The following is a 26,671-nucleotide window of genomic DNA, read 5'->3' on the forward strand; positions in this document are numbered from 1 at the left end:
GTCATGGCTGCCCATTCAGAGTGCTTGGTTTGCAACTGTTGATTAAACTGTTTGGCCATGGTGGCAACTTCTTTCATGCTTAGTCAAGAGCGTTATGAAGCTTCTTTTCGTGGTTTCGATGTAGAATGAACCACAAATCCATGGTAATCGATATACTTCTGAAGTACTTAATGGATCCCTGGGGTCTTTTGCTGACCTGGAATCATTCTCTATCGTTTTTGTAGGCTTGAAAATGGCCTTAACTGCACATTTTTCGAGGATCCTGCCAATTCGGTTCATCACACCGCTTATTTAAGAGTCATAAGACTCGGTTGATTTCGGCCTCGTTATATCCTTTACACAGAAACACATTCTTCAGATGACACATTCTCCCGGTACGTAGACACGTCTTGTCCTCTCTACCAGAATAGAGAGATTTTCGACTCAATGGCATGCCACCGCATGATTTAATCCACCACGGCTGTGAAATGGCACGCGATTAGTCATTATAAAATCAATGAGAAACGTTGTTGAAGCCAGCATTTTACATGGCAAGTTCCAAGGTGAAAATATATTTCTATCACGAATCCCTAATATACCTACAGATGTGCCAATTCATTTCAAACGTGTGCAATTTAGGATTGGCCAGTTGAAAAAATTATGCTAATCAAGATTGTTCTTTACGAGAAATTGACCACGAAATGGGGATTTCTGTAAAATCCACCAGAACTATTCAAAAAAAAAAACAAAAAAAATAATATAAATGCTAGAGGATATGCAAAGATCATCACCTCAATGAAAGGAATTACGGAAGGAGAGTACGATTTGCGAAGTGGTTAAGACGTAGAAAAAGGGAAGTTGGATATATTTATAAAAAAAATATTGACGAACGAATCAAAATTCACCAACAATGGTTGGTTTAACAGAAATATCCATTATAGGTGGAATAATACAAATGAATATTTACATAGGAAAACCAATTTCCAAGAAAGGTTTGAAATAAATGTTTGGTTGGGAATTGTGAGAACAAACATTCTTGGCCCTTTCTTGTACAATGATCATTCGAATAGTGAAATGCATCTTCATTTTGTATTCAATGAATTCGATGGCTACTTAGATGAATTGCCACTGAATATCCGCCATGAAATACTATATTTTCAACAGGATGGCACTCCTCCCCATAATGCAGCAATAGTAAGGGAACATTCAGATGCAATATTCCCAAGAAAATGGATTGGAAACAATGAACCAATCAACTGGCCAGCTCGATCCCTAGATCTTACTCCTTTAGATTTTTATGTCTGGGGATACATAAAGGATGACGTTTTTTCAACACCAAGTCCAGATATCGACCATCTCAAACAAAAAATAAGAGATGCATTTATTAGTATCACACCTATTATGCTAGAAAATTGCCACAGAAATTGTCTGGACCGACAACTTATGTGCATTCAACAAAGAGGTCATCAATTGGAGCATTTAATATAGATTGCCATGTAGCTTTGATTTTCCGTATTGGTTTCATTTTTCCCAAAAGTTCATGATAAAATGAATTGTTTTTCTGTTTGATTGTTGTCACTGATGATAGTGATTATTTCAAATGAAACGCTATAAAAATATCAAATGTGGTATACCCTTTGATTGTGAATTTATCGCTTTATCAATATCTATAATAAAAAAGACATAAAGAAAGTTGATGGTGGCCATGTTGACACGAAACGTTTTATCGAATATTTATTATTACATCATCATAATTCTCTTCAAATACAATAACATTTTCCTTTTCCATTTTTTGATATTCCATTCGAAAAAAAAAAACGGCATTATTTTTTTTCCCCGTATAACTCGAGAAGGGCAAGAGTCCCCGTAAATTTTCTTCGACCATTGTATTGTATTGTATATATATATATATATATATATATATATATATATATATATATATATATATATATATATATATATATATATATATATATATATATATATATATTAATGTAAGTTACAAAAAGGATTTGAAGCTCTATAACTTCTATTTGATTATCTGCGAGCGCTTTCGACAGCTGGTCGTGCAGTCATCTACTAGACCAAGTTTTTAATGCAAGTTGACTTGGGTGTCGCACCAATAGGTGGTTCCACTTATGTTTCGCTTGCGTTTACGCAGCTATTTTTATCAAGTACTTTCTTGGTTTTTCTCATTTTGTCTTCAATCGAGGACCGCCTGCCCGGTACTGACGATGCCCAATAGGCTGAAACAGCTGTCTACCAGTGGCTCTTAAATTGAAATCAATATGGAAATGATCAAAAAGTACTTATCTATTTATGTTTTGATTTTCATGGAACTATTTTCCAGCAGCTTGACTGCATTAACCTTTCTAGATTTCATATCATTTCTAGAATGTTTAGTATAATCATTAGATGATTTTGTGTGAATTTAAATGAAATTATGTTACTTCAAGTCGTTATTCATGCTTTTCAAACGTTTTGTTCATAGAGTAGTTGTTTATTATTTTACAGGGTATCCCTGGACTTCCTCTTTTCTTTCGGGAATGTATAGATGTGGTCAGATTATCACCAGTACTTCATATAACTTTTGTTTCTAAAATCCTTCGTTACTAAGTTATGGGCCCTCAAAGTTGCAAATTGAAAAATATTTTTCTGTGATAAATTTTCGAGTGAATATTCAAAATCAACGAAATTTTGATGATTGACTGAACAAATGAATTGGTTTGATGAGTTTCATGCAGGAGTCGGTGTGCTGCAAAGTCAGAAATGGACCACACCCGATGATCCACACCCCAAAACTTTGAAATGACAGGTATTTGTCAATATTTTTCAACAAAATCAGGTTACTCAGACAATTTTCTGAATGAAAGTACTCGTGTGAGAAATCGATTGGGGCAACAATTTCTGATAAAAGGTATATACCTAGGAGCTTCTTAGGTTTTAGATGCGCACTAAGAAATAATTTACGAATATTTCACCTGGGGAGGACCCGTGGGGGTAAAAATGGCGCGTTAACATATGGAAATTACTTTTCATCACTGTTTCTCCGTATCGCTATATTTTCGAAGGCTGAAATTTCGTATGTAGGTTTGTTTTATGTTGTAGATGTGCAATAAAAAACGATTTTCAAACATTCCAATTGGGGCGCCAGCCGCGGCTTAAATTTCCGGGGCAGGTCGCTAGTATGTCTATAATTTGGCAATCTGTCCAATATCAACATTTATTCTGGAAAAAAAAAGTGGTGTACATATGTTTTTTTTATAATTATAGTGAAGTGAACAAATCAATGATGAATTGATTTTTTCGAGAGGTGTAGACTCATTTAATCATTGGAATAGACATACTGTAAAGAGAATTGATGAGTTTTCAAATTTTGAGTTGTTGTTTCCAAGTTTTCAAAAAATAAATTTTTATTTACTATTGGTAATATTCTAAACTAGTTGTTGCCCGCGGCTTCGCCCGCGTAGAATTTGGTAGCTGTAGTACCAATTAGTACCATGTTGCTGTATCGCTGCTGTTCCAATGTTTTGACAGAATCAGAATCAACAAACTTAGGCGTGCGCAGCGTTATAGAACAGTGCTTTCAAAAAATTGTTCTACAGCGCCATCTAGTGGCGAGTTACAGAAAAATTGATAGCCTAAAAACCTTCTTTATGAAAAATTACTTATACATGCCAAGTTTCATCACGATCGGTTGAGCGATGCAAAAGTTTATCACTTACCAACCAACAAACATCCATTTTTATATATTAGATAAAATCGAGCAAGGTTAATGCAGTCAAGCTGCTGGAAAATAATTCCATGGACATATATATATATATATATATATATATATATATATATATATATATATATATATATATATATATATATATATATATATATATATATATATATATATATATATATATATATATATATATATATATATTAGATATATAGGGTCCTGCAACAGTGGCGCGGTGTTCCATATCTCTATATAGGAAGCAGATAGGAATCTAATTTTCTATAATATTACCTTATTGCTCGAGCTCGACAAAATAAAAATATTGGCGGTCACACAGGGTGTTCGATTTTTTCTGGGCGGATCCCAACTGTGTCTTTTTAAATGGCAACCTATATTTTTTATCGCTTTTTCGGTTTCTTCATAGAAAATAAAATAAACTTTATGTATATCTGCACTTCGAAAATATTGACGGTTTTCGAGATATCTAGCATGACAGGTTTTTTTTTCCAATATTCGTCACTCAGAATATTTGAAATTATAAAGTGGTGCCAAGTCCAGTTGAAATTTTTTTTTGGTCGAATATTCTACATTGGTAACTCTCAAACGATATATCTGAAATCGACCTGTGATATACAGGGTATGAAAAACCGCTTGCCAAATATTGTAAATGAAAATTTGCAAAATCTTCCTTATATTAAATGGAACACCCTGTATATTATTGATCCATAAGAAGCGCCAACGAAACCTCTACAAATTTCATTAAGTATTCCCTATGGCTAAGTTCAATAGTTTTTCTTAAATGAGCATTTCTTTCGAAAAATGGTCATTTTTTCAAAGCGAAATCCATTTGACGACTGATAAAAATATACGAAAGATATCTTGTTTCAATTTTGTACATTAGAAGGTGTCCAAACAAATATTTTTTAACGAAATAAATGTATGTACCTATCACTTTTTGCTAAATGGAAAATTATTTTTTCATTGGATGCAGAATTTCACTCATAAATCGTGCAATATCAAACCAAACAAGTTAAAAGAAAGAAACATTATAAATAACTATTTTTTTCATGTTATTATATTCATTCAGAGCTTGAGTTCTAGATATTCAAATTTGTCAACTGGCAAATTACAAAACTACAAAAGGGAGAGTTTAATTAAGGTTGATAATGAAACTTTTATAAAATATGTTCAACATGTCTTCCATTTTCTTGAATGCAGAGCTGAAGTCTATGTTTGAAAGACTGTTCTACCCTGCGCAAGACAGCTGGTGTAATGCTGCGAGAAGCATTCGTTATTCTAAGTCGCATATTTTCGGGAGAAGTTGGTGGCTCAACGTAAACCATATTTTTTATGTATCCCCATAAGAAAAAATCTAGTTTCGTCAAATCTGGTGATCTAGCGGGCCACCGTACAGGCCCATTCCGTCCTATCCATTTATTGGGAAATACTTCATTTAGATGATCTCTCACTTCTGCCGAATAGTGAGCAGGTGCACCATCATGTTGTAACCACATTCTATTGCGGAGGTCAAGAGGAATATCATCTAACAAAACTGGTAAATCATTTCGTAAGAAATTGAGATACATTGCACCATTCATATGTCCCTCAAAAAAGTATGGACCAATTACATATTCTCCAATGATGCCTCCCCAGACATTTATCGATCACCTATGTTGATAATCCACCTGTCTCAATAAGTGAGGATTTTCTGTCGCATAATAATGGTAATTATGTCGATTTACAAATCCATTTTTATGGAATGTCGATTCATCCGACCATAAAATATTATTGAAAAAATATTCGTTTCGACGAATTTTGTTCATGGCCCAATTGCAAAATCTCACTCTTTTCTCGAAATCAGCATACAGTAGTTCTTGATGTAACTGAACGTGGTATGGATGCAAGCGATGTTTCTTCAATACTCGTTGCACTGATCTCTCACTTATATCCACTATTTCCCCAATTTGTCGTTGATTCCTACTAGGATCTTCTTCAACAGCAAGAAAAACTTGCAATTCATTATCTTCATTAGTAGCTGGCTTGATGCGCTCATGTTTGAAATAATTAATAGATCCAGTTTCAACGAATCGTCCCAAGACCTTTCGGAAAGATCTTTCATCTGGATGCCTTCTATCTGGATACCGTTGAGAATAAATTCTACTTGCCAATAAACAATTCCTGTCTGATTCACCTAATATGAAAATCATATCAATCAAATCACGTTTTGATAACAACATTCTGATGAAATTATACCGACAGTTCAACTTCAAGATTGACTAAAAATTTCAATATTCATTTGCAGCCAAATATTTTGTTCTGTCATTTGCCAGACTACTTGATTTCCAATAAATATTTCATTCGCTGAAAGGTTGTTTTATACCGAAAGAATATGGCACAAATTCCGAGATTTTTGAAATTATTGTAACTATTCAAGAACGTCCATTTTGTGGTGTAATTCGCAACTTGTTTATCTAGCAACAGGTAATTTTAGGAATGGGCGATATTTTAAGGAAAGGGTATTTTTTGTATATTCTTATCAGTCGTCAAATGGATTTCGCTTTGAAAAAATGACCATTTTTCGAAAGAAATGCTCATTTAAGAAAAACTATTGAACTTAGCCATAGGGAATACTTAATGAAATTTGTAGAGGTTTCGTTGGCGCTTCTTATGGATCAATAATATACAGGGTGTTCCATTTAATATAAGGAAGATTTTGCAAATTTTCATTTACAATATTTGGCAAGCGGTTTTTCATACCCTGTATATCACAGGTCGATTTCAGATATTTCGTTTGAGAGAGTTACCAATGTAGAATATTCGACCAAAAAAAAATTTCAACTGGACTTGGCACCACTTTATAATTTCAAATATTCTGAGTGACGAATATTGGAAAAAAAAACCTGTCATGCTAGATATCTCGAAAACCGTCAATATTTTCGAAGTGCAGATATACATAAAGTTTATTTTATTTTCTATGAAGAAACCGAAAAAGCGATAAAAAATATAGGTTGCCATTTAAAAAGACACAGTTGGGATCCGCCCAGAAAAAATCGAACACCCTGTGTGACCGCCAATATTTTTATTTTGTCGAGCTCGAGCAATAAGGTAATATTATAGAAAATTAGATTCCTATCTGCTTCCTATATAGAGATATGGAACACCGCGCCACTGTTGCAGGACCCTGTATATATATATATATATATATATATATATATATATATATATATATATATATATATATATATATATATATATATATATTTATTTATGCGTTTCATACGTAGCTGAGCGTTAATTGTCAAAGTTCAATGGCTCAGGTTGGTATGAAAGATGTAAAAATTAGTTCGACGAAATTTCAGAATGGCGCTGCATATGCTTTCATCATATACAAATGTATACATCGCAATACCAACTCCTATATGCCAACCTGAGCCATCTGAATTTGGCATCACTGTTTCGATTCTTCAACCGGGGACTTCACTTGAGTGTCTCAAGTTGTAGTGAAATTTGTAGGAACCATGTCTCAACGAACTAAGAAAATTCTTTCGTTGGCTAAAGCAAATGCTTTTGGAGGTAAGTTTGTTGTTATTTAATAATTCAAACAGCCAAATCAATTCTGTGATTCCAAATATCTTATGTATTTATTTTATTTCAACTTTATGCTTCATATATGATAAACTGAAAATCTACCAGAAGACTGTGTCTTCTTTTACTAGTTGTACAGAATAGAACGTTATTCCTAGTTCATGATAAATCCATCTATATCTGAAGAAATGAACTTTAAAAGTTCAAGCCAGTCTCGAATATACCTACACAGTAGTTGAATGGACTGACGCGTATCAGAAAACAACTACTCCCCTGGCTAATACCACGTAGGGCGTTGGATTATATTCGACAGGCGTCAGTGCAGGAATCCTCACAGAAAATTTCCAATACAACTGAAAGAGTCGACTCTCAATTTTGGAACGGTCACACTTGCAGACCGGTTTCGGGTTCATCCATTTTTTACCAAAAATTCAGATGTAAAAATTATCGAAAATTCGAATAAATGTAATCATTTGATGAATAATGGCTCTTCAGAATCATAAGCTAATTAAAAAATATTACTAGGCAATTGCGTTACTAGCAAGGAAGTTTTCATAAAAATTCATTTACTTGACAACACTCCGGAGTCTAAATACTGAAATATTTCTGAAAATAATTAATCTATTTGTTTTTCGAAAACCGCATTTAATTAGCGGACAAATTATGGAACAGGCGAGTTTTGAGAAAAGTCCTGAAAGTCTGTTCTGGCGTAATTTTGCAATCGGTTTCAAACTGACTTGAAAAACAAAAGCTTACAACTGGATGAAAATGCGATATCATATTATTTTTCCCCTCACCATCATTATCACTCCTAGAAGCGCATTTCGAAATCCAAGTAATCTTCGTAACTATAGGGATACTGAATTAACAGTGATCGTTATCAAATTTCGTATCTAGGAGTGAAAATACTTCTGTGGTAGAGGAACAAATAATACTTGTTGTCATTGATTGATAACAAAGGCGTCAAGTCTCCTAATTTCGGTAATGATTTTTGCTTGTTCTGTACAAGCATTCGATTCAGAAGTGACTTTCTGATGAGCTGAGAACTTTAAATTCTAAATAAAGTTAAGATGACAATGCAATATCATCGTACAATATGTTGAATTGATAATGATAATAGTGTTTGTTTGTTTGCTACAAATTTTGCAATTTCAAATAACTTAGAACGTAAATCCTCAGAACTGCATGACAATTCAATTTTATTGTATATGCTAATAATTTGATGAAAATAATATTTTTGACATATAAGCAAATCTACGGGTACAACTCTACTCATTTTGTAGCTAATTCGATTTTTCAACTACTCTAGATTCTTGAGTCTATCTAAATGATTATTGATTTCAAATGACCCCATAAAAATCAACAGATGAAATATCTGAGAAACTTGAAACCCAGTGTTACCTTTGTCCATCAGTTCACCTGCCAGGAAATTTGTATGAAAATTTGTAAATGCACGTGAAAAGCGTGTTCACTTTTTGTGGGTGCGACTTTTTTAAATTGAAAAATCTGTTTAATGATTCACCTGCTTACTATATTGAAAACCAATCATATTGGAAATATGATTGGTGTTCAATTGAAATGTGAAGCATATAAATCTGGTATTCCATTATTCGCCATTAAGCCATTTGGTATTTCCAGAATATTGACTACTGTGGGCTTCCACGTATTCAATAACGGAATCTAAAAAATATTTATTGAAGCCAGGATGCCATGTATTGTATCTATTGTCTTATTAATGATGAGTCAGTCGAATATAGTGACTGAAATAAATGAATCAAAATTATTTGTAACAAACTACATGTTGAAAATTCAATGTTTTCAGGTTAATACAACTGATATTACTAGTTATTCATACAAGGATTTGAGTTCTGATCAAATACCGGAATCTGAAAGAATACTCCAGTGTTCCAAGGTTAGTGTTTTCTTAAAATTTTAAATTTAATATAATATCGAAATAATCAAACACTTTCCAGGGTTCAATTAGTACTTCTGTAGGAACAAATGGAACTGTGGACTCATCACAGTTGACACAAAAGGAGGTGAAAATTGTTATTTCAAAAAGAGTTCATAATGCACTTTCATTATGTTTTTTTTGTAGGAGACTGTTGAAAAAACCAAAAAAGGACATTATAAAGATAAACGAACATTCTGCTTCTATTGCGAAAAAGATGTTTACCATTTTCCGAGGCATCTATCTACATGGCATGAAAATGAAATAGAAGTACAGCGTATCTTTTCATATGAAAGTAGGTCGAAAGAAAGAAGAGGCGCACTAAGTGCTTTGGCAAAAAGGGGTAACTTTCTCAAGAATAGAACAAGTACGCAGTTAAGACCAGTCAAAAGAGTCTCTGGATTCCAAGCTTCTACAGTAGACTTTCTTCCATGTCCCCATTGCTTCGGATTTTACAAAAAGAACAGTTTATATAGGCATACCAAACAATGTAATAGTACAACATCAGTAGTAAATGTGAAACGACAAAGCTCCCAAAGTGACGGACAAACTGCTTTACTCATGGGAATATACTTTCAACATGAGGAATTATTAAAAAAAGAACTATTTCCACGGATGAGAGCCGATGATATTACGTTGACGGCAAAAAAGGATATACTGATTTGTAATTATGCGTACTCCTACATGAAAGGTAGACGAAGTAAAGGAAACTTGGATCTCGTGAGACAGAATATGAGAAGACTGGCCAAATTGTTGCAATATGCTAAAGAAATCAATGGTGAAATAAATGAATTTATTGAGACCCACATTATTTCGAGTCATCGTCAATGGAGTCAATAGAATAGGAGGTTATAACAAAGAAACTGACGTATATGAATCTCCCACTGTCGCCAGGAATTTCGGAACTTTGATAAAAAAATGTTGTGATTTAGCCTACATACTTCTACTTCAAAAACCCAATACGGAAAATCGAAGAGAAGAATTGAAAGTTCTGAAGACTCTTGTTGAATCGCAGTGGGCCAACGAAGTGTCAGCTCAAGCTGGAGACAATTTGAATTCAAACAAATGGAATAAAGAGGAACTATTACCTCTTACGACGGATCTTCGAAAACTAAGGGACTATTTGGAAGCAAATGCTCAAAAAAGTTATGAAGAACTATCTAGAGATGAAAACAATCAGTATGCTTATAAATCACTGAAAGAAATACTATATACACAGATCATACTCATGAACAGAAGGAGGCCAGCAGAAGTATCACAAATAAAATTACATACTTATAGATCAATAAATCTTGATTTGCAAGAAAAAGAAAATGAATTTGAAAGCATCCTCACTGAAACAGAAAAAATTCTTCTCAAATCTTGTAGTAGAATTGTTATCAGAGGAAAAAGAGGGCGAGGAGTTCCTATTTTATTTTCTCAAAAAATGAGACAACACCTCGATTTTCTAATAAAAATGAGGGAGAGATTTGTGAAAGACAATGATTACATATTTCACACTGATGGAAAATCATTTTTAGACGGAACAAAAATTTTGTACAAATATGCTGAAAAATGTGGCGTCGAAAATCCCAAAAGCATCAATGCTACTAAGTTATTGCAATTTTCGAAAAGTGACTTAGAGCAACTGTCCAGGTTTATGGGGCATACCCTCAAAACACATTGTGATTTCTATAGGCTCTCTGATAGTACTTATCAGACAGCCAAAATATCCAAACTTCTGCTCCTCGCAACAGAAGGAGGTTTGGAAAAATATAAGGGATTATCATTGGATGAAATTAACATTGATATGAACCCGATCGTTGAGGAATGTGACTTTGAAGAAAGAACATCTTCAATACTTGATGAAATGCCGAATAATGTCACATCACCCACTGAAAAGAAAGAGTTCATACCACATGACCAAGAACAAACAAGAAAAAAGTGTGTTCATCCAAAAATGTCATGGTCCGCAGAACACAAAAAAATTATTGCAAAATATTTTGAAAAACACATTGAAAGCAAAAGGGCTCCAAAAGAACACGAGATCACTAGGTTTAGGAAAGAATATCCTGGTATGTTTGATGATCGGAAGTGGACATCTGTGAAAGCTGTTGTTTACAATATTTTTACTGGCAAACTAATTATTTCAGATTGAAGTTGGCGGCAGTCAATTCATAGGTTTTTTGAACTCTCACTTCTCTGAGTAATCTAAAAAAGAGTTGACCATAGCATAACTTGGTTGCCGCCGATCAAGCAGAATACATTTTTTCTCTTTTAGTTCTCATCTTAACTTTCAACAATGTTTCATTTCGAATTCAGTGAAATAAAATACGAAATATAAAATTATTAGTTTGCATTCATATGTACATTCTCCCCGATTCATATGTACATTCTACCCGATTTCCCATTTATTTTCTAGCTCCTCTAGAAAAAAATATTGGGTTGCGCTTTACTGAAAAATATTTTTATTCATAGAATGTTTGGGCTATCATCCATTTGTCGTCAGTTTCAAGACATGCCGAACATCTGTCTCGAAGGTTTGGTTTTTCAACAAACAGCAAAGCCATTGCACTTGCTGCCTCAGGAGGTTTTCTCTGAGACAGACAGCCTGGAGAAATTCAAGAATATCAACTCTTATCAACTCTTTTCTACTCTCCAGCAGTACCCACGATGTTCTCTGAACAACAGAATTTTCCTTTTTGTCAGAAACAATCTGTTTAAAAAACAATCTGTTCAAAATATGTTTTTCCGTTAACCAGCTGTCACACCCCTACGAACAACAACCCTCAGAAGTCGAAACTCGTGCGAGCTAAGGATCAACGAGGTCTTACCTTTTAACGTGTGATTCCTAACACGGGTTGGACGATAGCAAGTGAAAATCGATTGTTCAGACTAGGCCTTGACTAACACGGCGGTCAATTCGAGTGAGTGAACAAAGCACCCACGTCGTACCGACCGGCTACCGACCGACCAGAAACAATATATAAGAGAATATATAGATCGTAAAGCTTCACTTTATTTTTCATCTTTATGAATCCTATTATTTAATATTGCATGGACAAATTATTTTTCGTTGTCAACATGACGATAAAACTTGATTATTAATCTAAAAACATAATTGTCGGTATTGCCAGAATTTTTCGAAAGTCCATCTGAATTGCTATTTCATTGAAAATAAAGTGGAAATAAATAAAAAATAAGCCAACAATAAAAACTTTATTTTTCATATTATACAATGAATGAAAATACAGAATTAAGTAAAAGAGACTGAACATATCTATCTATCTTTTTTTCAACAAAAAAAACTGGAATTAGAGTAGGCAACGTTGCTGGGCTCAGGATTGTGAGCTCAGATCAATAAATATGTATATTCCGGTTCAACTTGGATAGAAATATGTGTTTGGCTCAAGAAAGTAGGGAAGTTACTTTTGTATATAATCGTAACAATTAATTATCAAAAATTCAAATTGAAAGATAATTATAAAGTATATGTAACAAAAGAGCAATAGTTCGACCCATCTAGCAAATATATTCATTGAATAAAAAAAAATGTTGAATAATAATCGATGAATCAGGAAAGTATGAATTTCCAAATGGCTCAGATAAGATAGAAAGATCTATATATATATATATATATATATATATATATATATATATATATATATATATATATATATATATATATATATATATATATATATATATATATATATATATATATATATATATATATATATATATATATATATATATATATATATATATATATATATATATATAATTATATATATATATATATATTTCAATATTAAATTCTACAAAAAAAATTTGAAGCTTTATATCTTCTATTGATTATCTGCTGGCACTCCTCAAAAGTTTGAGGAGTGCCAGAAGATGACAGTACTACCAACTGTCGAAAGCGCTCGCAGATAATTAATAGAAGATATAAAGCTTCAAATCCTTTTTGTAGAATTTAATATTGAAATACTCAAAATAAAGAAAAATTAGTTGCATCAATTTTCCTCCAATTTTCCAAAAACTTGTTGGCAAGTTTTTGATTCCCATAAAGTTTCTTTAGTTCTTTTTTTGTCACTGTTTTTCTGAACCGGTAAAGAGTCACAGGCTTATTTTGAATAATTTGTACTTGTTTTTGTGTGCTTGTTGTAACATTATTTAAAGGGAAATGTCGAAAATGTAACACTTTTTTATGAAGCATCTTCGTTTTGAATAACTCAAAATACAATTACAATAGAATGAATGAAAATACTATTATAATCTGAATTTATTTGTAATAGTAAGGATAATTGAAATAATAAAATAATGATGTTTTAAGGCAGTGTACCAAATGAAAAAATTATCGCAGTCAAATATTGGGATATAAAAAAATATCAATGTGAATATTTACAAAGCGGATTTACTGAGTGGCTCTGCATGCAACCTTTATACAGACAGAATTCATAAAATCCATATTGCTGTTTGAACTGACTAGGTATTGTTATTCATAATTTTGAGTATGATTGGAAATATGGTCAGGTATTCATTATTGTCAAACTCAAAAAATGGGACTATTTTTACAAATTTATTTCACTTTTCTGAAATTGGTTTATCAGAAAATAAAGTTATTCTATCAGTTATTAGCTTTTATCAATATATTGGTTATTGAAAACACATTCAGAGTCAGTACCAGGAGTCACATCACATTACATTTGTGCATCAGAAAGCTCTGTTCAGTACTTTTACCTCTTTAACTCTTTCAGCCACAAGAAAATTACCCAGTATTTTACCCATGCGTCACGCGAAAATAAATATTGGTTATTGCAACTTTTATTACACTTATTGAATAAATATAAATCTGGAAAAATATAGGTTTTGGTCACCAATGAGCTCAGGAACTCCTGGGGGGGTGGTACACTATATGTACCACTATGCCTGTTACAATGGTTTTAATCAGATACGATAAAATAAAGTTTCCGCCGCCTTTGCATGAAAATCTTGGAAGCAAGTTTTAGTTTTAGATAAACATAGAGGTACACCACATACAGAGCACATCCATTCTGTACGCGCTTGTGCTTTTGCTGTACTACATTGGCACATATTCTTCTAGTTCCACGAACCGGCTGATGAGCAGAACTTTGCAGCCTCACTTCGGCAGATACTGTTGGTCTATGTTTTTTAATAACTATCGGATCATGATCTGATCTGGTTTTTAAAGAGATCAATTTGGCAGATAGCAAGCCATCGATTACTTTCCTGCGGAAGTCTTTATGTGAAATAATTTGTCTGTGGTGAAGTTTAAACAGAATATATGAGTTGACCACACACACGTCTAAGAAATGGAAAAAAATACGTTGCCACCATTTGTGGCTCTCGTAACTACCTTTCAGCTGATCAAATTTATCCACAAAGTTCATGTTCACATTATAGTCAACAAGAACTCTAGGACAGGGTACCTCCACAATTTCTCCGTTTTTCTGCCGTCTTCGCACACTTGTTGTTTCTAGGGGATCATGAAAATTAGAAGCAAATGAACAGATCTTTTGTCTTTCCATTTAAATATCGAGAATCACTGGTTTTCCAGTTAAAATCTCCCCTCAGCAACTTTTTATCATCCAGCATTCTGGGAATATTTTTTCGGGTACTATTAACAGTTCCACATGCATGGATATCTTGATCTTTCAGTTCTAAGAGCAACTTATAGGTGTTAAAGTAATTATCGAAGTAGAGATGATGTTTTTTCCTTCAAGACCACGCATCATATTCTTTACCACTTTTGCGCCCAAATTTTCTTCAACTCTATCAACCATTTTACCTGTATATAGTTCATATCTGTATAAATAGCCATTTTTATCTGCTAGTGCCCAAATTTTATACCCACGTTTGATGGGTTTTTTGATATGTATTGCTTGAGACTACTTCTGCCTTTGAATCTAATCATAGATTCGTCAATCGCAACACATTTATCAGTTTCTAAACATTTCTCAAAATTTTTGGAGAGTTTAGTGAGAAAGGGACGCACCTTATACAGTTTATCAAAATTTGGATCTAGTATATCTGGCAATAATTCATTATCATTGATATGTAAATGATTTAGCAGCCAACCAAAGCGGTAGAGTGGCATAAGTTTGCTTATATATGCATCATGTAAATCAGGGCTTGAGCTCCAATAGTCTTTGTAACTAGGAAGGCTCTTGATCCCCATTAGCAAATTTATGCCCAGAAAAGTTTTGATTTCCGTGAGATTTGTAGGCTCAAATATTTTTCCCAATCTCTGATATTTTTGTGTTGCATACAAATTCGTCTGAAACTCTAAGTTTTCTATAATTTTATCGTCCACAAGTAGTTTGAAGAAATTGTATGGGGTGGGATTTGAAATGTTTCGCACTAGAGCAGTTATTCCTCAATAATGGATAAAATCAGGTGGTGCTGCTATTTTGAAGCTGTGGCCCCAATGAGGGTCAGCTTGATATCGTAAATGTACATTTTTGGTCCTAACTTGGTTCAATGGCATATTCCATTCAGAATCATCAGAGTCATCTGAATATTTCGATAATTCTTCGTTTGGCAGCATGTCTAATTCAAAATTATCGTTATCTTCTGCGGCATATTCAGATTCATCTAATTGATTTAGATTATCAAAATCATCCACAACCGACTCCTGATCGGATGGAAGATTTTCGTATTCTTGTGAAAACTCCGCCATAGTCCATCCTTGTAATCTGAACGGCAAGTCATCCATTTTCTAAACAGAAAACACCCGTGTGTCACGGTGGTACAAATATAACACCTCCTCGATTTTCGACAAAAGTATTTTATACAAGCAAATTTTATACTAACCAGTATTTGTAAAGATCAATCACACATTAAATAATCACTTTCATAGAAAATGTTCAGTAAAATTCAACTATCTTCCACTAAGTAGACCCAAAGAAGTTTTGACTTTCACACTCCATGCGTTTTTAACCACAATGACAGTACACAACCGTCATGTATTGTCCCAACAAATGGCGACTGCCTGAAAAGTTAAAGTAGATGACCAGTAATACATATAAGTAAGTGGTACACTTTCTGTGCTAGCGTAGCGTTTGGAAATAATTTTTGATTAAATGGTACGTTAAATATACCACTATGACACGTCGGTATTAAATAATGTGGTACCATTTGTGCACCACCAAGACTGAAAGAGTTAAGTTCATCATACCATTATTTTTGGTTTTTAAGCAACTGGTTCATCATGGAAAACCAAATATGATTGGTTTCATATTATTCACATTTATGTCATTTGCCCAAATTTCTTCGAAATATGACTGAAACTTTGACTTTCTTATCTTTGATTGCATATGATTATTTCTCCCGAGATTGACACCTGAGTTAGTCGTTGCTGAGACTTCGAAATATAACTGATGGTGTCTGCTGCAATAGCAGACGAAACGTTTGATGCTACAAGTTCCATTTGACCACTGTTTTTTCTCTAATCCTAATAATCATTTATCATTTGAACTGGAATTGCATTTTCTCATTTATATCTCAAATTTAACCAAGTTTTAAATTTTTCTTTTATGTTTTAGGTTTTTCTTCATCAATATCCAAAGAAAATCATATAAAGGGGCACTCAAGAAAAAGTCAAAAAGATTATAACATCAAGCCTTGCAAAATTATCTTATTTAAAGAAAAGTGGATTGATGACATAGCAAGCTTGCAACGTAGCCTTAAGAGAGATCGAATTGAAAGAAAGTGTGATGCTAGTATTGAAAATCCATTGAATAATCTTAGTGATGTTCGCAGTGAATGCAATGTTTGTAAGAAAAAGTTTTTTAAGAGACATTTAGCTCTTCACATGAGAATGCATGTGGAAGAAAAATCCTCTCCAAAATATAACACACGCAAATACTGCTTGAAGGATTCACAAAATAATCAGGAACTATTGGAGTGTCACAATTGTAAAAAAAAATTTGCGCGAAAAGATACATTAGTAAATCATATGCGAGTACATTCTGGGGTGCATCCATTTAAATGTACTATTTGCTCAAAAACATTTACTCAGAAAAGTTCTTTGCAGAAGCATAACCATGCAGTACACACAAATATTAGGGATTTTCAGTGCTCAATTTGCCTCAATTCGTACCCAACTAACTACAGGCTTTCGGTACACATGAAAACCCATAATACCGAAAAATTATTCAAGTGTTCTATTTGTCCAAAATCGTTCATTATGGAAAGTTACTTGAAAACACATATGAAAACACATGCACCTAAAGTTCATATTAAGTGCCAACAGTGTTCAAAAACCTTCTTCAGAAAAACTAACCTTAGTAAACATATGAAAATCCATGCCAAGCGAGAAAAAATGTTCAAGTGTGCAACTTGTCTGAAAGGTTTTTATGAAAAAAGGGACTTGACCCAGCATGTGAAAATACACAGTGTTCTTCGTCCATACAAATGTTCATTATGCTCAAAGGACTTTCCTATTGAACGTTATTTAAAACATCATATGCAATATCATATGAAACAAGAGAAATTGTTTCAATGTATGCTATGCCCAAAAAGTTTCCATCACTCCTCCTATTTGAGAAATCATTTGAGAATCCACAAAGAGAAACATGTGGAGTGCAAATTCTGTTCAAAAACTTTCTACCATAAAAGTGAAATGCTGAGTCATCTTCGTGTTCATACAGGCGAAAAACCATATCCATGCACACTTTGCTCCAAAAGGTTGGTATTCTTTTTAACACGATATTCTGCCACAAAATATTTAGGTCATCATGAGATTATGTATATCTTACGATTTTGATCACCTAAACACAATTTAGTTGCAGCCCAATTTACCAAAAATAAACAAGTATAATATAAAATACATGATTTTGGAACAATATAAAAACTGAGATCATGTAATCAGGCTGCCCTACAGCGTCATCCTGGATCAAATTATATCAATATCTTCAGGTGATGTTTATCATTGATATGATTTGATTCTGGTATAGTTGTTAAAAAGTTGAGTTGTTTAAGCTAAGCTTGTGTATGGTACTAGTGTAGATGGTAGACATTTTTGTGGTTGGTCTCGATTCTGGTAGAGTTGTAAATGGTAGTAATTCTTAAAGTATACTTTTCACGTGGTAGTTTCAAACTGGTAGAGTTGTAAGGTGATAGACTTTTAGCTCGGTAGATTTTATGATTGGTAGAAATATAACTGGTATTCTTGCGATTTATAGAATTGTCTTATATAGGTAAGTACTTAACATAATTACGATTCCTTTGCACTTCTGTTTTGCACTGACAGATTTGATTACAGTAGGGCCTCGCTAATCCGGATAGGGAAAAACAAGATCCCTTGCGAATGAATCGAGGCATATGGATTATAGTATGCGATATTTTAATAGAAAATAAAACATTTTCAACTTGAAGTGAAATTGAAAAAAATTAGTCAATTATTCTGAAAAAAGTCTAATATACATCTGCTTATAAATTTTCATTTCAAAAGCACGGTTTCTAAGTTGACAAAGTAATACAACTTAGTGGCTATCAAATTCGTTATCTTTAGCGCATTGCATTGCTAACTTCCGAGAATTGGCAGGATTGTTGTCACATGGATCGTAACATTTCTTATCTAAGATAATTTTTCGATAAAAATTAGGGTCAGTTGCCAACTGCTCTAGAGCCCATTCAGCGAAAACACGTCGTTATCTATGGTCGTTTATCTTCAGTTCCTGGTTCAGTTGAATTTTGCTTGGGTGCAGACCTAAGTCACGACGCAAAATCCGTCAAGTTGTGGTCTGCGAAAGGCCGAGTTCCTGTGAGCAATGTGAGCAATTTGTCTTTTATTGACAATGTAAAATGTTTTCGCGGCGCGGCGGTACCATTTTGTCAGTGAACGCTCGTTAAATTAACAAACACTGCACGGTAATAAACAAAAGACTGATGAGTGATGGCAAGAGCTGTTGTGACAATTCAATGCCACAAAAACTCAGGCATCGGTTTTCTCCAAAAGATGCATGTCTCAGAACCGGATATAATAATGTCAGGACAGACAATTCCATTTTCTGCTTCGATAAGTTTGTTGGGAATTAAAATGAACCAATGTGTCTTGGCACAATCACGTCGCTGGAATCCCAAAGGCTGCTTCTCAAAAACTTGGAACATTGTTCCGAACCAGAAAACTCTACACACCTCAGCAACTTTTAATGCTTTATAAAGCTCAGATCAGACCTTCTTTAATAATAATAATAATATAGTTTGTCATTAAGAATACATCTTGTGGACAAAGCTTGTGAAAAATAAATATAAATGTAAGTGCAGAAATATAAAATGTGAATATGAAAACACCTACAAAAAAGTAAATTTAGAACATACACTATGAATTTCATTGTCAAATTTTGTATCAACATGGTTGTGTGCAGATTTGTTTCAATCTATTGTCAAACCTTATATACATATATACTTATATATATTACTTAAATGAACAAACCTATTACACCAGACAAACGAAACATTTATATTCAAGCAAGAATATAAACAAAAATCTCATACAACCTATATTTGAATATGCACAATTTGTCACGTAAATTTATCATTATTATAGGCAAATTATAATAGGGTCTATCAACCAGAAATGTTTTTACTTTTATTCTAAACATTTTGTTGCTCAAATTTGCCTGTCTTATTTCTGAGGGCAAGTGATTAAACATCTTGACCCCCCATTGTAATAAATAGAATCCCTGGCGACATTAGTTAAAGGAAACGGCAATTTCAACGTGGTGGAACGAGTGCCATAAGAATTGCATGAAGCCTAGAATAGGGACATATTTTTGTAAATGAGGCAAACCGATTCCAAAATAAACGAAGCAATCGCTGTTGGAATCTTTTCTTCAACGAATTTGTGTCTGCATGAATCACAAGGCTTAATCTTGCACATATACCTGATAAATCATTTCTGCAGTACTAATACAGACAGAAGTGCTGATGTAGTATTGTTCTCGTGTATGGAGGTCCTCCCCTAAGCAGACACTGAAGCTGCTGGATTCCATCCAGTGAAGAGCCAACCGCCTGATTGCAGACAGGAACATCACTTGCATCCTTGATAATCTGCAACATCGAAGAAAGGTTGGAGATGTCTCTTCTTTAGATACTTTCACGAGAAGTGTTCAACTGATTTGGCACATTTGATTCCACCAAGAGCGGTACATATCAGAAATATGCGACGGACTGTGGCTGCTCATTAATTTGAGGTTCAACTCAGTACACCTCGAACTGAGAACGTTTTTTCAAATGGATTTGATCTCCAGCGATTCAAATTCAATGTGAATCGCCACTTTCGCACAGGCACCGTTCTAAGAGCGCCTTAAGGATTTTCCTGTAGTGCTTGTGTTTTGGCCTTAAAAAAAAAGGTTGAATATTGACACGTTTTAACCCGCACCTACCGCTTCCTCCGCGAACGTCCCACCACATGACTCTCTCGCCTGTCCGGATTACAGGGTGCACCGTAGTAACAGAGGTCCGAATTAACGAGGCTCTACTCGGTAATCACACTAACAAAGTTTAAATATCCATAATTATTCCTAGACCCACCTCAGAAGAACAATTTATTGTGCGTTCTCTACTGTTTATCCATTTTATCCACCAAGCGAATGCGAACAAGTACCTACTCAACCTATCAACTGAGAAATATGCTCAGAGGGAATTTCGCCTAATTTCGCCAGTTCTGCCTTCCATAGAGAAAGGCTATGGATACATTACATCATTCTTCAGTATGTTTTGATATAAAAAATGATGTAAATGGAGATTTTATGGGCATGAATAATTTCTTGGCATGTATCAATTGGGATACCGAAATACTGAAGGATGAGGATTTAAATATTGTAGTTACAAATTTTAACAATATTCTCTATACAGCTCTGGAGTACTATTTTCCACTAAAAAAAATATAACGCTTCTTCTTTCCCAGTATGGTTCAATTCTGAGATGAAAGAACTCGTTTTCAGGAAGAAATCGGTTCACAGAGAATACAAAAATGGAAATTTTTATAAATATGAAGAATTTTGTTATCTGAGAGATAAGAGCAAAGCTTTGAGAAACACACACTTGCCATCAAGCATACATAAATAAAATAGACAATAACATCAACAATAATCCTAGAAGCTTTTGGAATTATATTAATAATAAAAAAAAATCACACTCCTCACCATCTAAAATGTATTATGATAACTCTGTCAGCGAAAATAGTAATGATATTGTAAATCTTTTTGCAAAATATTTCTCCATTTGTCTATAGTGATGAAATAGTAAAACGGTTGATATATGTAGTTATAGTGTTGATATTAAAAAAATAATCGATCTAGTCATGTCATTACCTTGGAAATTGTCTACAGGTCCTGATGAAATTCCGCTATTCCTAATCAAAAAATGTATTTTTACCCTGGTGAAACCAATTCACATGATATTCAATATTTCCTTGAAATCATCCATCTTTCCAGATTATTGGAAAAACAGTTTATTGAAACCTATTTATAAAAGAGGATCACACAATGATAGGTAGAATTTTGAGACTTGCAAATATATACAATGTAAATTTAGAATTTTTTAATTCTTCTTTGGAAATATTTAAAAAGACTGAAAAGATTGTAATTCATTAACTTATTTTTACGATTTTTTTATTTTATATATTTTTTTCCCTTAAACCTAGCTTGGATTACCTACTGTTAAATACATATGTGTGAACTTTTTAAATTTTTTGTAAAAATAGGCATTGCCATAAATAAGTTAATAAATAAACATATATTCAAAGTGTGTGTAAAACTTAAGGTGATTGTCTAAAATAAATCTTCTTTGTTAATTACTAATCACTCATTTTCTATCAATTTTCTCTATATATCTATTTTCTTGTATTTTTAAGGTGTTTTAATAATTATGCATTGTGTTTTCTGTACAGACAGTTTTAGTTTGTTCATTTTCAAATAATGGCTGATGTTCTCAAGTGAGATGTTTTTTTTTTTAATTTAGCCTTCTTTCTATCTTCAACCTTTTCAAATTCCCTGTAGTGACATCCCTCATCTCTTATATTGGTATACATTTCCTTTTTTTACTCAGTTTGAGTTATATTTTATCTGTTTTTATTCTGATATACATAGGTAACCTTAATTACTTGAATTTTCTTTACAGGTTCTCACAAAAGTACGGTCTCAAAAATCATTTAAGAATACATACTGGTGAGAAACCATTCAAGTGTGTAGAATGTTTAAAGTCCTTTAGCAAGAAGGCAAACATGAAGATACATATGAGAATTCACACAGGCGAGCGACCCTATCAGTGTAAGACCTGTTCTAAAAGCTTTTCCCACTATAACTATCTGAAAACCCACGTGGATATACATTCGAAAACCAAACTTCACAAATGTGCCATTTGTTCAAGAAGCTTTTCCACTCGCTCAATCTTGTCAGTTCATTTGAGAACACACACTGGTGAGAAACGATACAAATGCTCGGTTTGCCCAAGAAGATTTGCTCATGCTCCCACTTTGAAAAAACACTTGATGCGTCATAAAGGAGAGAAACCGTTCACATGTAATGATTGCTCGAAAAGTTTTTTGATAAAGACTGATCTTGCATACCATATCGAAAGTAAACATAGACCGGTTGAATCTCATTGTGATATTTGTTTGAAAACATTCTCTAATATTTCAAATTTGAGAAGACATAACAGCAAGGTACATAAAGATTAACTGAAAAGGTACTTATGAATGGCTCTCGTGAATAGTATCAAAGAAATCAATTCAGGTTACTTATTGAAATGTATAAAAAGCATTTAGAATATGGCACTTCAGTACATAATATTACAGCAGAATTATGGATTAAGGAGAAACATCTGCAAGACTAACCTTTATGAGGTATCTTGAATAAATGTCTGTCAGATATAATTCAATATCCAACGTGGTATTAGCCGGGGAAGTAGTTGCTTTCCAGGAGGCATTTACCAGAACCCACTGTGTAGGATGGTGGGAGAGATGAATCATAGAAAATTTCATTTAGAAATATTCATTTTCTTGATTTAAAAAAAGAATGTTTTATTGTGTAATTCAATGTTCATATGAAAGCAGTTGTTTTGAAAGGAATTTTTCTTTCGTGAAATTCCATGTTCATATAAAAGTAGTTGATTCACGAGGGCTTTTTGTTTCAGTTTGTAAAAAAACTTCTGTGCATCACAGATGTTGAATAGAATAGATTTATTCACCAATATAACTTACAATGTACACGTGGCAAATCAAACAAACAATTTAAAATGCTCATTTATATTCTAAAATATATCTGTATTAACTATATATTGTATAAATAAAAATAATGAAACATTTTTTGTCATTTCTTACTCTATCAGGAACATTCAAAACGTTATAAGTATATTGGAATAATTGTAAAACTCCTCTAGAATATAAAAACTATTTTTCATTTATCAACTTCATCTGGAGTAACGCCAGATAATCTGGATACGGACAAGAAGCACATCAAACAAAATAATGCAATTTTTAATTTTCTGGTATATTTTTATTTTATTATAATATTCATTCATTTTATCAAATTGTAATTTTGAGGATTGATATTACTTTTTTTTAACATACTCAGATAACCCTGTAAATGGTTTTCAACTATTGGGTAATAAAGGCTATTATTATTATTATTATAAAGGCATTTTTTGTATGTTCTTTGAAATTTTGAAAATTGTAGCTTATTATTACACCTTGTTTCATATACATGTTGGTTAACTGTTGAACTGTACTCTTCCATGTGACTTTTCACTTAACTATTTCTTAAAAGTTTATTTTGAACTTACCTGCTCTTTCTTTCTTCGGAAGTTTTTGGAATTTGATAAATATTCGTTTTGAGGGCACCCGGCGATTTTGAAAAAATTTTTGAGTATACCTACGTATTTTGATGCGTAGATTACGGCCCTTCAAAGTTCAGAAAAGGGCAACTTTTCAGTCTTCTTCTTCACAAGATAAACTATTTTAAAACACAAGCATTTATTCACTAGGTCACCTTATTTCTCCTTAATTGAACTTTTCAATTCAACAATCAACATTTTTCATACAAAAAACTTAATTTAAAAACGTATGCTTGCATCAGTCGTACCAACTATGCCATTAACCTTAAAAACGTAAAATACAAATATATAACCAAAAAGCAGCTCCGTACATTTTTTAACGTTTTTATTGGAAAAATGTTTATTGTTGAAGTGAAAAGTGTCAAGGAAGGAGGAATAAGGTGTAAAGGTGACCCAGTGAATAAATGCTTGTGTTTTTAAATAGTTTATCTTGTGAAAAGGAAGGCTGAAAAGTTGCCCTTTCTTGAACTTTGAAAGGCCGTAACTTTGTAAATAAGGGAGAGCGCCGCTTTTTTCTTTCGGATTCGTAATCTACGCATCAAAATATGTAAATACACTCTGACATTTTTTCAAAATCGCCGGGTGCCCTCAAAACGAATATTTACCTTTTTTCTTATATAAAAATGGAGAAGTAGAAACTCAAAAGGTTTTTCCCAAAATATCAGCTGCTAATATGTTGAAGCAAAATATGCATCATCTAGGTATTAGATAAGTGATGAAAATTCACCAGATATTTTTTTTCAATTCATTTAATCCAAATGTAACGAATCAGATTATCCAAGAAATATTGTAACATTTCAAAACTCACAAAGAGTTGACTCCAAATGAATTATCAGAAAAAATTTCAATTCATCCACAAAATGCATAGATTTTATTATAAGTCACATCACATGCTATTGAGCTGCACTCATACTATATCAGTCTTATCTATTTGTATCTGTTCATTGTTTTTAATGGTTCTTTTTTGAGTGTGAATTGTTATTTTTGAATTAATTGAGATTTAGTGTAGACTTTATTGGAATGTTATCATAGTGTATTCATGAAAACTTAAAAAATAGCTAACCTAAATTTAGATCATTATTACCGTCAATTACCTATAGTAAAAGAGTCTCACGATCTAATATTGATATATGAAATTTGGCTCAAATTTCTGATAATCATATTAATTTAAACGGGTTCACACTATTTAGGGCTGATCGAGATGAGTTTCGAGGCGAAGGAGTTTGTATCAATTGCAAAAATGAATTGAAAAGCCACCTCATCAATATTGATCTAGGCAAAAATAGTATCGAGCAACTGTGGGTGAAGATGAATATAAATAAAAAAGTGTTTGTGTTTGCGTAGCATACAGTCCACCACGTCAAGAAATCATTCATTTTTTCAATAAACTTTGAAGACACATTGAGTTCAATTCTTTCAGTTGTTGAGGTAATATGTGGAGGTGATTTAAATATAACTTTATTAGATAAATATTTTCAAATGTAGAAATCATAAAAATATTCAATGTGTGTCAAGTTGTGAACACTCCAACACAAGGGTTACGAATGCAACCTATTCACTTCTTGATGTTGTTATTATTATTTATTATATACCTAAATGATATTTATTATGTTCCTGGGCTACATGAACTTAATCTGTTTGCAGACGATACGTTAGTTTATACTTCGAATACAAAACTCAATGATGCTGTAGATACTCTCAAAGGTTCTATGAAGAATATCGAAAAATATTTACATATGAATAAATTAAAATTAAATGCAGATAAAACAAAAGCTATGGTGATAACAACTAAATATAAACTGAACTCTATTGATTATAATGAAATAAAAATTGAAATTGGTAACACTACCTTGGAATATGTGTCTGTAATAAAGTATCTGGGAGTTATTGTAGATAACACTTTGAGTTTGAACAGTCATGCTGAATACGTTATAAAAAAAAATTTCAAAAAAATTATATTTTTTTTCTAGGATAGCAAATAATTTGACTATCAACTCCAGAATATTAACATATAATTGTATAATTAAACCTCATTTTGAGTACTGTCCAACTTTAATGCTTTTAATAAACCAAAATAGGCTTTCCCAATTTCAAAAACTCCAAAATAGTAGCATGAGAATTATATTTAGATGCAGTCGTTATACTTCCATTGATCACATGTTAAGTATACTACAATGGCTGTCGATTTCAAATCGATTATTCTTTTACACAATGGTTTTTATATTTAAAATAACCAAAAGTCTCCAACCAACATATTTTAATGAATTTTTGGTTTTTAATAATCAAATACATGAACATGAGACAAGATCTTATAATAATTTTCATATATATAGAACTCACACTGGTGGCGGAACTAAAAACTTATTCTACAAGGGACTACGGGAATTTAACAATTTACCAAATGCCATTAAAGAGGAAAATACTGTAAGAGGGTTTAAAAGTAAATTATTGGAATACCTAGAGCGTTAGTTAGTTGGAAAATATGTATGTTATATATAGTTACTATATCAATATTGGTTTTCAACATTGGGTATTATGAATTGTATATTTTTTATTATTATCTTTTTATTTAGTTTATCTTC

At 32.7% G+C, this 26,671-nt stretch overlaps 2 protein-coding genes across 5 annotated transcripts in view; both read left to right on the plus strand.

Annotated features, from left to right (window-relative positions):
• Nucleotides 1–26,434, plus strand: part of LOC111516401 (uncharacterized) — a 36,851-nt gene extending 10,417 nt beyond the window's left edge. Inside the window, exons 4-5 of one of the 3 annotated variants that reach the window (XM_074181172.1) lie at nucleotides 16,793–17,936; nucleotides 22,377–26,434. In XM_074181172.1, the coding sequence (XP_074037273.1) occupies nucleotides 16,793–17,936; nucleotides 22,377–22,935 (1,703 nt within the window). In that variant the 3' untranslated portion in view covers nucleotides 22,936–26,434. The remainder of the gene's footprint in view (nucleotides 1–16,792; nucleotides 17,937–22,376) is intronic. The other 2 variants (XM_074181173.1, XM_074181174.1) reach the window with 2 other exon arrangements.
• On the plus strand, nucleotides 6,998–12,832 carry LOC141485124 (uncharacterized). Of its 2 annotated transcripts, XM_074181176.1 has the most exons (3): nucleotides 6,998–9,206; nucleotides 9,268–9,333; nucleotides 9,393–11,336. In XM_074181176.1, exons 1-3 carry the CDS (start codon nucleotides 9,000–9,002, stop codon nucleotides 10,083–10,085), a joined length of 966 nt encoding a protein of 321 aa, XP_074037277.1. In that variant the 5' UTR covers nucleotides 6,998–8,999; the 3' UTR covers nucleotides 10,086–11,336. The 2 variants fall into 2 exon arrangements, with proteins under 2 accessions (XP_074037277.1, XP_074037276.1); XM_074181175.1 differs by having other exon boundaries at nucleotides 6,998–9,333; nucleotides 9,393–12,832.
• Nucleotides 26,435–26,671: the final 237 nt, after the last annotated feature.

Source organism: Leptinotarsa decemlineata, unplaced genomic scaffold (genome assembly GCF_025532065.1).
Source record: "Leptinotarsa decemlineata unplaced genomic scaffold, Ldec_3_MD MMD2_tig00026307_RagTag_RagTag, whole genome shotgun sequence".
In the NCBI taxonomy this organism is placed as follows: Eukaryota; Metazoa; Arthropoda; class Insecta; order Coleoptera; family Chrysomelidae; genus Leptinotarsa; species Leptinotarsa decemlineata.

Excerpts from the sequence above, each read along its gene's own strand:
- LOC141485124 (XM_074181175.1), top strand. The coding sequence starts at position 10,033 with ATGAATTTATTGAGACCCACATTATTTCGAGTCATCGTCAATGGAGTC.